This window comes from Montipora foliosa, chromosome 6 (genome assembly GCF_036669935.1).
Source record: "Montipora foliosa isolate CH-2021 chromosome 6, ASM3666993v2, whole genome shotgun sequence".
Taxonomy (NCBI): domain Eukaryota; kingdom Metazoa; phylum Cnidaria; class Anthozoa; order Scleractinia; family Acroporidae; genus Montipora; species Montipora foliosa.
The window spans coordinates 52,037,925-52,055,424 of NC_090874.1; the positions used below are offsets into that span (position 1 = coordinate 52,037,925).

The 17,500-nt window shown below is 40.2% G+C and overlaps 1 protein-coding gene and 1 pseudogene across 2 annotated transcripts in view; one reads left to right on the forward strand and one right to left on the reverse strand.

Moving 5' to 3' along the window:
• Nucleotides 1-17,500, forward strand: part of LOC138007705 (uncharacterized) — a 52,520-nt gene that overhangs the window by 8,639 nt on the left and 26,381 nt on the right. For both annotated transcript variants that reach the window (XM_068854757.1, XM_068854758.1), the window contains exons 4-6: nt 302-349; nt 658-837; nt 4,170-4,206. In XM_068854757.1, the coding sequence (XP_068710858.1) occupies nt 778-837; nt 4,170-4,206 (97 nt within the window). In that variant the 5' untranslated portion in view covers nt 302-349; nt 658-777. The remainder of the gene's footprint in view (nt 1-301; nt 350-657; nt 838-4,169; nt 4,207-17,500) is intronic.
• LOC138008776 (uncharacterized) lies at nt 4,738-13,823 on the reverse strand (annotated as a pseudogene).

Sequence of the window (17,500 nt, forward strand, 5' to 3'; positions counted from 1 at the left end):
CTAGGGCGTTTGAGGCGTCAATGGGTTAAAGTGCATTTAAGGAGAAAGCTAACTACAATGACCAACATTGATGTTGCATTCAGCTTACTGGTGCATATAATTTTAATTTAAATGCTATGCGGTGACAATCTACTTGTTGAGAAGACTTGCTTACTTGTGAAATGTACTTTCCACCATAAAGTGAAATTGCTTGTAACTTGGTTTGCAGAAATACTTCTTGGTTGTTGGAAGAGTAATTTTTTAATCACTCATCAGCACTTGCAGTACAGTATCTGATCAATTCTCTCTGATCTCTTTTTAGAACTCGGCCATTGCTGAACTTGAGTGTTCACTGAAAAAGGCAGTTGAGGTGCATAATAGTACCTACGTAAACATGCAGTATTTTCCAGTTGTATATTGAAAAGGTTTTGTCTATTAAAATGTCATCTTTTAAGTTATGATAATTCAGAGTTCCTTGAGGATTTTTTTTTTTGCCTGTACCCAGTGACATTTTCTTTGCCATGATCAACCTTCTTGCATTTATTTCTTCCTCTGTTACTCAGCAAGGAAGCTGTTTTGATAATTTTTTATTTCACTGTTTTCTTAGAATTCCTAGTTATAGTGTAATTCATGAATAAAGGATGATAATGATAAAGCTGTTTCTCTTTGGAAACACAGCATGCAAAAAGTGAAGCATTGGAAAAGAGAAGCCAGGGACAAGTTTACTTTCAAAAGTCTAAGTATGATGCAGCTGTGATAAAGTTCACTGAAGGACTCTTGCTGCTGCCACGGCTTGATATGTATGCCCAGGAAATGAAACAGTTTTACTGGTGCCGAGCTCAGTGTTATCTCAGAAAGGTACATGTAGAATGAGTGATGATGCACATTCTTTTGCGACAACCCTTGTCATGTTTGTGGCATTCCAGTCAGAATCTGAGTGGAATGTTTCTGTTTTTTTTTTGTCCCGTGTCAGAAAATGGAAACATGTCACTCCCCTGCTAAGTATTGTCTTTGTGCGTAAAGTCTTGTGCGCATATTTTTGGTAGGTTTTAGCGGGTAGTGGAAATTCTCTATTTTCGAATTCCCCATAATACACTGCATATTCCCAAGGGCATTTGAAAACAATGGTTTATGCAAAATTTGGGGGGCAAACAAAGTGTATTATGGGGAATTCGAAAATAGAGAATGCGTAGATTTTATCTGGTAGACACAGTATAATAATTAATTAACCAGAAATGGCGTCGAAGTCATTGTAACGCGAATGGCATTTTTGTGGATCTTTAAACAAAATATATCCCTATGGAGCTCAACAATGGAACGTCAATTGGATAAACAAGGCAGGTGGTGAAAAATAAATATCTGGAATCTTAAAAGCGACGAGTAATGGACTTTGTCAAGCCGAGTCGAGCTGAGACGAGTAATGGTCTTCGACAACAATTGCATCTTTTGCCGTTGGATATCAAAGTGAGCTTTGTTTCTTAGACAAATAGTTTACTAATTATGGTGTTATGTACAACACTGTAACCAAATGGTAAATACTGTATAGATTTAACAAACATTGATGGAATCAAACGCCTTGAATGCATCTGTGTTTACTCTGAAGCACTCATTTCAGTTGTCTCGCAGTTTACATTTATTTTGTACTCAACCCTGCACAGTCATCAGGTAAAGAAATAAGTGGAAATAGGACAGTGAAGAACTGTTTGAAAGAAAGCTTTTTGACTATTTTGTGCTTCATAATTCACAGAAAAGGTTCTTCAGAAAAGGGTTTGATCTTGAATTGTGAGAAATTTATTTAATTGCGTATGGTTTGTGACACGGATTGTGTTTATTGTTTGCATGCCCGCAATTGAAACAGGAAGGGTTTTTGCCTCTAATAGCAAAATATGTTGTGTGTTTCAGTGCACTTTACGCTGGTTAAGGCTTTTTTTAGATTTTTCAGCCGTTGTGGATTCATCGTGTTGTATAATATTTGAGGTTAACTAATTTGCATACGTGGGTTGAAATTAAATACCCGAGCAGTTTCCTCATAAAGATAGCCATGTTCCTTCTGGAAAATAATTAAAAGGTAGCCGTAGTTTTTAACGTCAGAAAAAGATTTGTTTAGTCACTCAATTGCAAAGTTAAAAACAGAGATTTCGCACATTTTTTTTCAACTTATTCACTTGAAATATTATTTCTCGCTAAGTACAACGCACACAAGAAATTTTTTCGCATTTTCCTCTTCGTCGAATTCTCGTTTCTTTTTTAATTTTCGGATTGTCCCAGCCAGCATATAACTCCTAGGAAAATCCAGTTTCAGCGCCTTCAGCAGTGTTCCAGATAAGAGTCGGGTCTCGGGTCATTAACCGGACAAAGAAAGCTTCCTGACCAGACAGATGAAATGTAAATATTCAGTTAAATATTACAACAAAATTAAAAAACGAAAGACGGAAGTTTCTTGGCGACAAAGTATGTTGTTTAAGGAGGCTCGAAAGGGTTTCAACACTTAGAAGACTCTCTGTTTAGATCGCATAACGCTACAACACTGTATCACGTAACAGCAATGTTATGTTACCATATGAAACACCGATTATTTCCAAACAAGATGTGATCATTATTGCGATGTAATAAATTACCTTGCCAACGGGAAAGCCCAGCAAAAACACCCTATATTTTGGATTTAGTTGCTCATATCTCAAAAACGAACTCGGTGACCCCCCTTTTTTATTAATGAAAAGTAAGTATAAGGCCACGATAAAACTTTCGGCAAAGTTTAAAAAAATTCTGCCCAGAGGGTTCAGAGCTACCTGAAAAAAAACCACAAAATTAAGGTGGCTCTGAATCCACTTGACATAATTTTTTAAAACTTTTCAGAAAGTTTCATCATGCCCTTCTGATTACTTTTCAGAAATAAAAAATGGGGGTCACCCAGTTCGTTTTTGAGATATAAGCAACTAAAGACAAAATATAGGGTGTTTTTACAGGGCTTGCCCGTTGCCACGGTGACACATTACGTCACAATAATGACTATCTTGTTCAGCAATAGTTCGTGTTTCATTTGGTACCACAATATTGCCAATACATGATACAACGTTGTGTTGCCCATCCTTCCAAGAAGAGCGTCACTTGGAAGCGTTGAAACTGGTTCGAGCCTCCTTAACTCTGAAAGTGACGAACGATTACCAGTCTTCCCTGTAGTTCATTCAAAGTAAAGGTGCACGTGATCAATTTCTTCCATTTAACAGAACATCATGACCTTCCCCTCAATTCATAGAAGTCAGAGACTGCAGAAATTTTGGTGTTTTTACGATCGATTGTCATTAATCCTTCGCTGATAATTCGAGATTTAGAGTTTTATATGAAAGCTGTGTTATTTTTTCTTTTTCTGTCGTTTGGCTCTCCTTTTACTGTTAACTCTGGCTTTTGCGATACTTTTTGGTGCAATCGTAAATCCAGCAAAATTTTGACCTGGCATCAGATTAGACTGGAAAGAAGAGGAATTATGAAGCGGAAACAACATGTTCAGTCCAGCCTTCCTTAGTTTTTGGAATAAACGTTTCCTTTGTGCAACTGCAAGACATGCATGATGTGCAGGAAAACGTCCGTTTGGGCAATTTGCAGTTAGCTGTTTTTGTAGACTATTTAACTTAAAAAAGAAATGATTTAGTTTTACTTAAGAGCTTGTTTTGTCATAGCCTGCAAGCGGGCTCTTCCGTTGAAATGGCGCACGGTCGAAATATAGGAGCTTGGTTACTTGTTTCTTCAAGCCCCTATATTTCGACCGTGCGCCATTTTCAACAGAAGAGCCTGCTTCGATTCCAGGCTAGTTTTGCTATATTTGAACTGCATTTATTACCGAAGCTGAAAAAAGTAAAAGACCTCAAAATGGGACAGGACATTACAAAAAATAATTCAGCGTGCGAACGTGTGAGCCAAAGAGCAACTGCTGGCACGACATCCGGGTGACCCCTCAAATGGTCTACATGACCCCCCACTTGAAACAACTAACTGGAACGCTGCAGTTCTACTCAGTGCCTTCTTTTTTTGTGTAACACGTAACCAAAGGCAACCCAGTTCACGCTCTTCCAGCATCTAGTTTCTCTAAAATTACTTTGTACACTGTATATGATCTATGAATTATCAAAAATTAAGCACAGGCAGTTGCATGCTATCTTAGTCATGTTTGGCTTTTTTATTTTTGTTTTTAGAATCATCTAGAAGATGCCTTGAGAGATTGTGAGGAAGGTAAGAAAAACTAGTTGTGACTTTAACCCATTGACTCCTGGGGGTTCCCCATTGACGAGTAAAATCGTCTGGCGTTAGACAGAGTAAAATACTAAGTATGGCCGGTTTAGGCCGGTCTGGACGTCAACGTCAAAAGGTTAATTCTAATATTGATTTCTTTAAAAAATTGAGCAGTGATCTGTTTGATGTACGGTTTGCATGATTCTTCTCTTTTCGTCAGAGCAAACCAAATGTATCGTTTCTTTTCTTTATTTTGATAAATTGTATTCTGTGTAAATTCAATATCTACAATAAGGAAACAAAGACAGCGTCTTCAAAACTCCTCTTATACACCAACAAAATATTTAATACTTAGAGTATATTGCTTCCTATCAACACACATACCACACCGTTTTGATAACGTCAGTGGTGTCTTTTCTGTGTGATGGTAACATGCAGTGTTGGATCTCGATTGACCTGATTTTCTTTTGCCAATTTTGTCACGGAAGGATGTAGAGCGTTTTCACTCACGTGACCAGCAGCCATATTGGATTACTGAAACACAAAATAGAGTTCTATTCCTGGAGGATTAGTTTGGTACCACATCATGGCCGCCAGTCCTTTGTTTTGGAACAACAACATGGCCGCCGTGACGTCATGTGAAAACGCTCTATACATTGCTTCAAATGTTTTCTCTATATCATATTCAACTCCTTGAAGTATCAGTGGAAATGCAAAATAATTTTTCCTCCTATTTAATACTTCTTGATAAAACATCATTTCGATCTTGTTGCTTTTTAACGTTCTTTCCGAGGGCTTACATTGTATATTTGCGCGGTGGCGAACTCCCCTTTCTTCGTCTTTTTCTTCTTTGTCGTCTTCGTCGTCGTCGTCGTCGTCACCGCCGCTGCCGCCGCCGCCCTCCTCCTCCTCGTCCTCCTTCTCTTCCTCTTTGTCCTCGTCTTCTTTCTCCTCGTCCTCATCCTCGTCCCCGTCCCCGTCCCTTCTTTTCAAGTTCCGTAAGTTACTAGGGTTCAGATCTCCTCAGTTGTTTGCAGTCTCCTTTCTACACTTGACTTCAATCTTTCTACCATCTTTTACAGTTTTGAACCAAAATCTTCAATCATATTGAAACCTCCACCTTCTTCACGTTCAATATTGCTCTTGGACTCCACCTGAGCAACTGAGAGGGAATTATCATGAAGTCTGAAAGAATCTGACCCACCCACTTTACATTGCTCTCCCATTGCCGTATTCAGGGCCCCGAAAACTCGGAATTCTATGACTGTTTGTAGTAATCGGTTGTCAAATGGGGTAGATAATTCTGTTTTCCACGGGAAAATAAGCCGTGTTTATTAGAATTTCAGTTTCTATTTTTATTTATGTATGACTCTCTCGCAACATGTTATCAAGTGGAAACGGAATCGTTGTTGAACCATCTTGTCTTGGAATAGCAGTGAAGATTACCGCGATTGGGAATTCCTCGAGGACCAGAGGACGTTTAACGGCTGGAACAATCAGAATCAATGTATTTACATTTCTGGAAAATGGAGAAATAACTTCTTGGACTACATATACATTGCAACGAATCATAAACAGCGAATTCATCGTCGGATCGATATAAATTCTGTTCAAATGTTGTATGCGTGTCTTCCGCTGAGGCTGCCGGCACTGAACACAGAGGCAAGGCAAGTCTTTGGCGAACATTAGAGTAGAATACTAATCTCTATCCCAATCAGTTCAAAAGCTTTTGTTGTTCATTTCATTTTCTCACTGATCGTAAAACTTCGTTTTGTGAAAGCAAGCTAGAGTGCGACATTTAGAATTTTGGTCTGGAAAGTGACTGTAGAAGTCAGCTTATCTTTAATTTTCAGGAAGAAGAATTTGCTGTTGGATTCAATACCCTTTTGAAGACTTGTTAAACTTTTGAGAGTATTTCATCTACTACAACTGTGTATTTCACTCGGTACTGCTTATCGCTACCTGCTCGTATTATTTACGAAGTACCGCGCAAGAAGCGAATTAAACTATATCTTGCTATGTTGTTTTCATTGCCAACTGCTTGGGTATGAAATAAATATAGGTTTCTTGCTCATGAAGGTCCAGTTAAAAGTTCAAACAAGCAGGTACCACGCATGTGAACTATCTTTCCCTCTTGAATTTACTACAGACGCTTATCCACGCTTCATAGAAAAGCTCTCAAAATAGCAAGGTAGTCTGCAGTTTTTCTGATCGAAATACATTTAATTTCGCAGAATATTCTCCCCCGAGGATCTTCAAAACATTCCTTATTTCCCTGACTTAATTTTTTTTCAAATGTTTCTCAAGCGATACTTGCCCACTTATGGAAGTAGACGCTCCAAATTCCTGGATAACAACAACAACGAAGACGCGCAATGTAAAGTGGGTGGCTCAGATTCTTTTAAACTGGTGCTTCTATTCTCTCTAGTCTTTCGCTTGACAGATGTAAAGTTTTTGACCATACTAAATGAGAAAACTTCTGGATCAGATGCAGAAACATCCGTACTGACTAGTTACCTCGTATCTTGCTGATCTGCAAGGGAAACTTGATTGTGCTTGCCATCAATATAGTCCAGGAATTATGTGGTCGGACCTGTAACTAATTGCAAAAGAAGCTTTCTCATCATTGACTTGTTAGAAATATCATATACAAGAAGATACTAAGAGTCCCTAAAGATCCAAGCATGGGAACACCTCCAAACAGCACGAACAAACTAAGTTTTTTTTCCTATGGCATGAAAACGAGGCTGTCAACCGGAAGCTGCCGTTTAGCATTTTTTATTGGTATAATTCGAGCCATTTCGAATCTATTTTCAAGAACAATGATTTTAGGGCTTCAATCGTTAAAGACCTTTCCACAAAATATATTAAATTAGTGAATTATTAAGGTTTGTTTAGAGCTAGCAGTGAGATCTTATTTTGCCGAAACAGAAGTTATATATGCTTAAGACTCACGACAAGAAAAGTCCTATATGATCACCAGAAAGCTACCCCTTCGTTCAATTCTGCATGTCCTACATATACAATGTAATTATAAACATGCTAGTCTTCCGAATCTTCACTTTCGTAGTCTACAATTTCAAAGAATTTGTGCACGAAGCCCCTTTGCATTGGCCACAGACTGGGGAACACTGCATACCATTCTTGCTACAATTTCACCTCTTACTGCTACAGTCGGACGAGCATTTGCATCTGATTAACTGGAGAAGCGATTCTGTTGCAACAGAAAATACTTGGTAATTAGTGACAATCAAACCCCAGTCCTCCATTGACCTGCCTGCACCTTCTCCCTGCAATTCCTTTACCTGTAGGTAGACGCGTAGGCTGTGAAATCGGGCCGCTGGTGCTGTTGGGGGCAGATTCTGTGGCTCGATATGAGACGTCTTGGTTGCACGTTTTTCGAACTAACGCTGATATTTGATAGAGTGAAGACCTACCCCTGGTTTACCAAAAGTGATACAAGTGCTTTTTCACCTCCAGTGACAACGCCAGAAACAGCAGAATGACATGTGAAGACCAACGTTAGCGTGCTCTTTGAAGTAAGGTACATTCTCAAGTTTCTTCAGGGCTCTTCCCTTGTCAGCTCTATAGAGGCGCGATATTGTGTCGCATCCGTTGACGGCGTGAAGAAAAAGGAGATTTCTTCAAACTTCCCTATCCAGCTGTTCTTTGACTTTCTTCATATGCCAGACACGCGCACCTCTCGCGTTTGCCTTTGGCTCTGGTCTAAAATAGAGGCCACATCCACCTTCGGAAGCATGATAACAGAGCAGGACTAGCAAATCTGTGTCATCCCCAACTAAAACCATGGTACTCGTTCTGGCAGACTCTACAGCGGTTTTCTGGAGAGCCTCACTTAGCATTAACAGAAAGAGTTGTTTGTTCTGGGGATTTGAGAGAAAGTCATCCTTCGTCATCGTTATAGGCATGCTTCCTGTAAAAGTGACACTGGCAGCAACCTTCCCTGATGTGCACCTCTACTGCGTCATAGCTTTAGTTGACATTTCATTGTACCCATCAAACACCACTATAGCTCTCCCGTATTTCCTACGCACACTTCCATGTAAGTCGGAGAACCTCTGGGCCGTGGGACTCCGTGGTGAAGAGCACCTCAGTCCAGCACGTACTGTACGTTCCCTTCAGGCTCCATCTGGTGTAAGCTTTGCCCATAGTGCATCTGCTAGCGCTGGCTTTTGTGGCTGCCTTAACGTGAATGAGGAGTCGAAAAGAGCTGTGGGATATGCACAGAGCTCGTACTGAAATAAGTTTTCAAGTTGGGAGTTATCACAGGCGATGATGAGCCGCTGAAATACAAGTTGAGGGTCAACTTGTACTTGGTCATGGTCAATCTTTATGGAGGACTTCGATGTCATAGTCACTGCCTGGGCACTTCGTTTGAATGAGTAATCTGTGGCTAACGTACCGTTCATTGAGGATAGCATCTTCTCCCCGACGCTCTTGGCTGTGTCAGCATTGACATCACTATCGGCGTTTACACCATTCATGATGTTCCTTAGGTTATTGTCAGTGTCGAGAGAGAAAGGGTTGTGGGTAGCCAGAACACTGAGGATGGTCATTGTGTCCTTCATATCTCTTGTCTGTCTTCCCTTAGACATATCCTTGTTCTCTTCTGCAGACTTGAAGTTAACTCCCGTCAGCTCTTGCATGATGTTAGTTGTTTCGGCACACGCAGGCATAGATAACAGCCAGATAAGACGTGGCTGGGTCCGTTAGGCCCCTTCCTCTTGTCAAGCCTCCACTGGTCTTCAGGCTTCTCATAAGAACCTGTTCGATGACTAGGTCTATCGATAATCCCGCCCAAAATCGATCACTTGTTCTTGCTACGTGAAGACTCGGCAGACATCCGGTTGGTCGGTAGGGAGGTCTCGTGTCAAACCTTTCTTTTTGGTACGGTTAGGATATCTTCAAAACTCAAAGTTTGGAAGGGAATTACCCTCGACTTTTTAGTTTTCAAATTGAACGAAAGTGCAAGATTTGCAGAACGCACGCTTTCTATAGTAGTTCATAAGTGGGTGAAAACATTTCCATTTTCGCCAATTTCATATAATTTGATTCGATTCCTGGACATTTTGCTGTAAGTTCTGAGGAAAAATAGATGAATTTACGAATGAGTTAAGACAAAAAAGAATATTACAATGTAAAGCGCGAAGCGATGAGTGAAAAACAGGTTTTTCACCGAGGTGAAACTAATTTTGGAGGTCTCTACTAACGTCAAATTATTTTTTCCTGAATTATATAATCTTGGAACATGACATTACTGTTACTTTTAGTGTAAAATTGTCCTTTTTAAGTTTTAACGTCGCTTGTGGAAGACATTTGAAAAAAAGGTAAGTCACTGCTTACGAGCCAGAAGGCCCATCAGGCCGGCGCTTATCTCCGGTTTCCGTAGCATGAAGCGACTAGGAGTATTTCTAATCCCCCCTGGATGGGATGCTAGTCCATCGCAGGGTTACCCCCAGCATTACGCCGGTACCCATTTATACACCTGTGTGGAGAGAGGCACCGTGAGAGTAAAGTGTCTTGCCCAAGAACACAACACAATGTCCCCGGCCAGGACCCGAACCCGGACCACTCGATCTGGAGTCGAGCGCACTAACCATGAGGCCACCGCGCCATAATTCTTCGCTAAATATTTCACTCAGATAGCCAACCATCGACGACATTTTCTAAACTTTTTACTTCGTTTTTCTGATTTAAGAATCTGATAAAGAATAATTGTTTTATTTAATCGGTATATAAATGCACTTAACTAGGAAGAAAACACAATAAATTCTCTCAATCTTTGCTAGGCCATGCTGCACGTGGCTTTAAACTCAAGCAAAACAACGTGCTCACAACAAATAGTAAATGCAACCTCGTAGGCATGCTGAGCAATATAGGACTCTAAAAAAGATCGTTTTTTCTCAACTTTCCCCACTCGGATTTTCAGGGACTTTTGATATGTTATAGACAACATGTCCCTGGACCAAAAACCGTTAAAAGCCTTCTTTTGCAATTAGTAGCAGGTTGACCTACTTTTGGCGATAAAGTGCTTCGACTAATATACTGATTATACAACCATATATCAAGCATCGAAGCCTGGTGAACCTGGTGATCCTGCATTATCTCGGTGCAACGTAATGTGGATAAACTGCAATGTTGGGCGAACGAAGCAAATGTGGTCTTAAATCCTAGCAAAATGAAGTACATGTTATTATCTTCCAGTAAACTTTCTTCCTATGATGAAATTAACAACATTGACATTGACCGAAGAGTTGGAAGTACATCCGTGGAACGTGTATCTTCGGAAAAATGCTAGGGACCCACATTGACCACCACTTAAAATGGGAAGGCAATGTTAACTAAGTCTCATCTTCCAAGAGTGCGATATCGCACTCTTGGAATTTTCTTCCATCTCATATTCGTAAGCAGATAGTTCAGGCCCTAGTACTTTCCAAGTTGAATTATAATTTTGTTGTTTATCATAATTTTCCACGTTACTCTGTTAAATGCCAACAAAGAATTCAAAGAGCATGTGCAAGCTTTGTTGTAGGTAAATTTGTTGAAATTGATGATATTATAAAGCTAAATTGGTGACCCGTTAAGGAACATATCGAATGGCAGCTGTTAAACTTAGTTCACAAGGCGATTTTTTTCTCATGAATGGCCAAGTTACTTGCGACTGAAGCAATGTAAGCACAATCGAACTCTGAGGTCCAGTGCAGCTATGCAGCTTGAAATCCCACTAGTATCACACATACATCAAGACCAAGCTGCTAAGAGCTTTAATGAATCGGTACGATGTGAAGTATATTTTCCCGAAACAAAAATTCCGAAAATTAATTTTAAAACCGCGGAAATCGCGTTTCTTTTTTTCCCGTCATAATCTGCGTGCGAAAAATGATTGACGTATTATGTCAATCACGCGTGAAAGGATTGGGTGTCAATTGACAGCCTTCACGCGTGATCTGCTGCGCTGATTGGCTCAGCATAATTGGCTTTCAAGAAGGGGACGGAGCCGTGAACTGCACGCTTCCAAATTTCAATTCTAATAGATGATTGTACTACCCCAAATACCATCGTGTGTCCTCGGAGACTGCTTTTTATGGCACTTTTTCTGCCCAAATTAAGTATAAGAGGAGAGTTTCGACTTTGGTGCGTGATATTTTCTTCAATTCTTTACATATCAAAAATTCGTCATACGGTGTTGGAGTGCATTCATCTGTGACTAAGATGCAACAAAGTGCGATTATTTTCGCGATAAAGTGAAGGGGCAGGAACTTCTGCAGCAGACTCGGTCGTTCTGAGTTTTAGCCCTCGAAACTGAAAACAATATAAAATACCAAGAAACTAAAACTTTATTCAAATAATCCAATCTATTCGCTTTAATACGTTATATGATCACTTAACTAATGTATTCAAAAAAAAAAAAAGGGAAAACTGAGTTCTTGAAGCATGGACAGAATCGAGTACGCAGCAACAATGTTCGTAGAAAGTCCTTTTGTAATGACTACTAAGCTTCCAGATATCAACTTGAATACTTAGGTTCACACGGTCTTTTGAAACGGAATCAATAAACATGCCCTTCGGCCACCTTGAGAAGAACGTATTTGTCTATATGACACTCCAACACGTTGGTCTTCGTCATCTTTTTCACTCGGCGCACGTATCCGTCACTTCCAAGCATGACTTCAATGACTCCTGCTATAGAGACCAGAAATTCATGGGGTATGAGTCGTCAACTATCAGCACAAGATCATCAAAGGTTGAGTTCCGACCAGGGACACTCCTCTCTTGTTGGCGTTGCATCAAGGGGACATACTCTCGAGACCAACGTCTCCAGAATTGATAAGAATTGACAAGTACTGCACCTGCCTCCATCTTTTTTGAGAAAACGTATCCTCCTTCCTGAAGGTTTTTGGCGGTAAGGTTGATCCTGATCTAAGCAGAAGCAAGTGGTTTGGGGTTAAAGCTTCCACGTCCCTGTGGTCTTCACATACCTTTATGTCTTCCATTCAATAGGGACTTTAAGATAGTACACGACGGTAGACTGGGACGGTTAGACGAGTGTCATGTCACGCAAAATCCCCGTGACATTTGACCGTCGTGCTTCTAGGACGGTATGTTTTCGCCGGGGTTCTCGTCGTGGAATCTACGGTGAAAACGGTAGGAATTCATCCATACTTATTCGCACTATTTTAGTCTTTTCCTTTATTATGCATTGAAAACTGATCACCCAATGGGTTAAATGTGCATTTGGTTGTGTTTGTCTTGATTTATCCATCGCTGAAATGAAAAAATCTAGCGGAAATTCTGAGTTCATTCAAAGACATCACTCGCCCACATCGCGGCTCAAACCAAAATTTGCTTGTTCTCAATGTAGCGTTATCCATAATCCACCATGACACAGGAGGAAAGCAGAACAGAAAGGTAAAAGAGATAATTGTAGCCGCATTTTTTGTTTATGAACCAATTCCCCTTAGCTGATTTACACTCGCTAGAATCCAAGGAATCTAGTAAACAAAATGGTTCAAATTCCCAGTAAGGATAAAGAGGATTCACTGATTCGTATTCATGGTATAAAATAAGAAATTCCTCCTCGCTAATTGAACCTTCTGCAAAAGAAATTACAAGACAATTTCTCGCCTCTTCAAAAGACATGTTTATTCCACCGTCCTACGGTCGTGTTGGCCGAATCTTAAGTTAAAATTTTCGCGCCTTTCTACCGTACTCGTCCAAAGTCTCCGGTATACGCATCCAACCGTCCCAGCCTACCGTTGCCCACTATCTTAAAGTCCCTATTATTGATTCTACCTCACACTCAAGATCTTGCGAGTGGACCTGATACACCGTTCCCAGACCCTAACATGGTGGGATCCAGAGGAGGAGTTGAATACCCTGCGAATTTCGTGCTGCAAAAGATTCTCATGGGTTCGTCGACAGTTCTATTCTGAATGCTGGCACGGATTTCCTTATCTCCACAGACAAAATTGGTACCATTGTCGGTTCTCACTGATGCTGGTTTGCCTCAATATGAAATGCTAGATGGCTAGACAAGTAAAGGTACAACCATACCTCGGACATGACTTCTGCCTTATTTCACTTGGAATGGACTAAAGAAATTGATTCCAAACGTGACTAAACTGGGGCTGGTCAATGGTAACTCGTTCCTCCCGGAGGTCTGCCATCTTCTGATTACACACCGGAGTTTGCTTTCGCTTACAGTCGAAACACCTTGGAAGCAGCTTGCAAACTGTGGAATTCCCATGTATCACCCAAAACTTGCCTCAGATAACTGACAATGAATTCGGTCTTCTTGATCCACTAGACAGAGATAGGTGACTGCACCATAACCTGCCTATGACACATCACTGAAGTGATGCAGATGGGAACTTGAAATATTCCTGAACCCAACTGTCTTAATACAGCGGTCAATGGAGAATTCCTGCAACCAGGGGAGTTCATATCCCCTTCTATCTAATGAGGCTTTTTTTTGGTACAACTTCATCCCAGCTCAAACCTCTTCGGCACAGGTCTTGCAGGACAGCTTTGGCAGGTAACACAAACGGACTAACAAATCCGAACGGGTTAAACATCGAGCACACTATTGACGGCATTCCTCGGCGTGTGGGGTTTTTCTTTAACGTTTACTTTAAAGCAAAATCTATCTTATTCAAGATTCAACGTGACCCCCGAGGCACATTCAATGGGCATTACTTCGAGATCGAGGTCTTTCACAGACTTTGCTCTATCTGACTCGGGGATAGCTGCAAGCAGCTTCGGAGAGTTACACGACCATTTAGTCAAGTGGAAGCCTCCCTTCATCAAGAGCTGGCTGAGCATAGGAGCAAGCTCGATAGGGATGTTGTCATCTTTAACTGACCTCAGGCAATCATCCACTTGAAAGATTTTCTTGACACTTTCAAAAACTTAATTAGAAGAGATTTTGAATATAACTTAACTATAAAACATTACGATAAAATATTAAACATGGTAAAAAACGGTAAAAAGGTTTAAAATGCGACGTTTCGACTTAAGTTATTATCAAGCAATGAAAACAAAAATGAACTCGAATATATAATGAAAATAAAGCATGAAGTTATACTGTTTACCCTAAAGACGCAATCGAGTAAAAAGGTTAGCTTAAATGGAGTCCCCTTGAGTATTGAGTGAAGGGTTAAGTTCCTTAATGAAAAACATTTCATACAGAAGACAATCAAACTTAGTTTGGCCTTTCTTAAAAATACAGAATTGACTGCTTAAACTTGAGGTGTCAATACCACCATGGATATCAGTAAGATGCTTGGCAATGGCAGAATACCTATGTTCCTGAATGCGTTGATGCATCAACTTTTTTACCTTTTTTTTTTGCCATGTTTAATATTTTATCACAATGTTTTATAGTGAAGTTTCAACAACATCAGTGGGAAATGCTGTACTGTTATCCTCTGCTGTCTTTCGCAAGGCTTATCCAGCACAACTTAGCTACGACACTGCGCCGAACAAATTAACTTTCATCCGAAAATCTTGAGGTTCCCAATTCATACCGCTGTTAGGCCACCATAAAAACCCAAGAGCATCGCAGTGATCTGGTGTTACCTGGACCTGATGAAACATGGACTCAACATCTGCAACCATGGCTATGCGTTCCTGTCTGAACCTCATTAACACACCCACTAAAGAGTTATTAAGTCTGGTCTTTGGAGTAGACGGTCATTCGGTTAAGTGTTTGCATATTTGGCTGCACAGTCGAAAACAACTCGTGTTTTGTCAGGTTTCTCTGGGTAGAAAACGGATCGGTGTGGCAAATACCATACCATGCTATCGGAACGCTTCAGCGAGTCATCTGGAATTCGTTCACAGAGTACGTTCCAAACAAGACAGGATCTCTTCAGAATCTCCTCTTCAGTAACTTCAACCTGTGCTCTGCAATAGCTCTCAGTGTTGTTTGACAAATGTGGCTGATTCGATTTCCAAGTAATGGTTTCTATTTAGTGTAGCAGTTCGCTTCATTATCTCCACGGCATCACGATCTTCTCTAGACATGTGCGTTTCCGCGTCCACGATAGAATCATTGATTTCCATTTCTCAAAATTTGATTTTGTTGCTGAACATCTCCTCTAATAAAATTGGCACTACGTTTCGTCCGTTCACCCCACGGCCAAGAGAGCCATTCACCGTCCACCTAAATACAATTCGAACTGCATAAGGTCCTACACCTCTTCTCCGTCTAATCTTGATTTGTTTAAGGACTTTGGTATTATCATTGCCAATAAGCAAACCCACTTGCGCACATACTTGAGGCACATTAATGCCACGGAGATGGGGCCATCTCTCTATGTCTTCTTGTCTTGGCATGTCATCAGGAGTGATTGGCAGATAAGTTCCTCTGTACAAAAGGTCGAGTTAGATCCGCTGTCGAGGAATGCGTAAGTGTCCACATAATTTGCACACCCTCTTGCGTTTACTTTGACAGGTACAATTTGGAATCCAATCATCGAATTTGTTGATCGAGAACGTAACATAACATAAACCTTTATTTACACACGATTGGATTTAAAGCTTACAAGGTTGTGGGGTCGTGTATGGCAACTACGTCATAATAATATATACATGTAAAATGTTCGATAAGACTAACTAAAATTTTTTTAAAAATACACATAGTCGCTGACTCTGTGTCTCGACGTAGAGACTGCTGTGCCGTCAAAGATAAAATCTTTGACGTAATCCCTGGCAGTCAGCCGTTTCTCTAATTCCTTGAAGATTACATTGGTTATTTTTTCATTGAAGTTCACCAAATTCCATAATATAGGCCCTGGATAGGCTAATGAGTCTTTCATAAATCTGCTTTTGTGTCAACGGATAGCTGCTACCTCATGCCCTCCCAGCGAGTAATAATTTTCTCGTTTACTAAAAATATTTCCACATAACTATCTGGTAAGATGTTTTTGTATGCGTTGTGCATTAATTTAAATATTTCCAGTTTATAACTTAATCTAATTGTTGACCAATTCACGGTTTTTATTACTTCACTGGATGCCATATCCTTAGATAAATTAAAAATAATCGTAGCAGCCCTACAGTGCAATCTGTCAATCGAATTAATTAACTCTGAATTACAACACGATCCCCACAAAACGAGGCCATAATTTATCGATGGTAAAATAACGCTAAAATATACTTTTATCAAAACGTCTTTAGGTAAAAATCTAGAGCGTTTTAATAATTCTAATTTGCTCACAAAGCTTTTCTTAAGGTCCAACACATGTGGTACCCAAGTGAGCTTATCATCCACAGTCATTCCCAATAATCAAGTTTTTGCGACGTAACGTAAAAAGCACTTGCAACGTAACGTAAAAAGCACTTGTTCGATTGCATTTTAGAGCAAAACAAACAAACAAATCAACTTTTTCTTTATGTCCAAAAGAGTACAGATAATTGTTATTTAATTTCAGTTGACAATAAAAACTCGATTTTCATTCCTGAACAAAGGAAAAACCGATTAAACCACTTTTTGAAAACAACAAACGGTTTAGTGCCCAAGGAAAGAATTTGTGGAGAAACTTCTTCCACTAATTATGAGCTATTGCTGGTATTCTGTTTTGTCGTTGTCGTTTTCTTTCGCTCTCCTTTTCCTCCAGGCATCATGTAAACTTATCAGAGCTAATAAAAAAGATATGCCAAAAATTGCAATACAGGGAAAAAAGCAGCTCTAAGCAAATTAAAAATAAACACTCAGCTTTAAGTTTATATCCGTCCGATGCTTGACTTGAATAACTGCGTAGCCGCCAGTGTGGACCACTGGACCACAGCTATCATGATATGTCAAGCTGGATTGAAACCAGCGAAAAATGCAGAAAGAAAACATTTTCCAAACGGTTTGCCACCTGACCACGAAAAGCGATGACTGTGTAAGAACTATAGTTGACGTAGTATGGCCGTGTAGTCGCGTTGAGCCACAAAAAGCGCGCGAAAAATGAAGCCTCGCTTATTTTTAGGTGAGTTAACATGGGTTGAGCCTTGTTTTGACAAGTGTCACCTGATCAAAACATGGATGTCCAATATCAAAGATGTATGCTGTAAACTAGTATGATACTGGTGACACGGGCATACATGGATTGGTGGACGGACGTACGTACGGACAGTCGATGACGTCATGGCTATAAAACCAAATTTTCTCGCATCGATGGGTTACCATATTTTCTTGACTATGGTGCTTCGCACGAAAGCGCGCACGGAGCTCCGCTATAAATTATGAGTGATGTATGCCGTTATTTTTACCCAAAATGTTTTG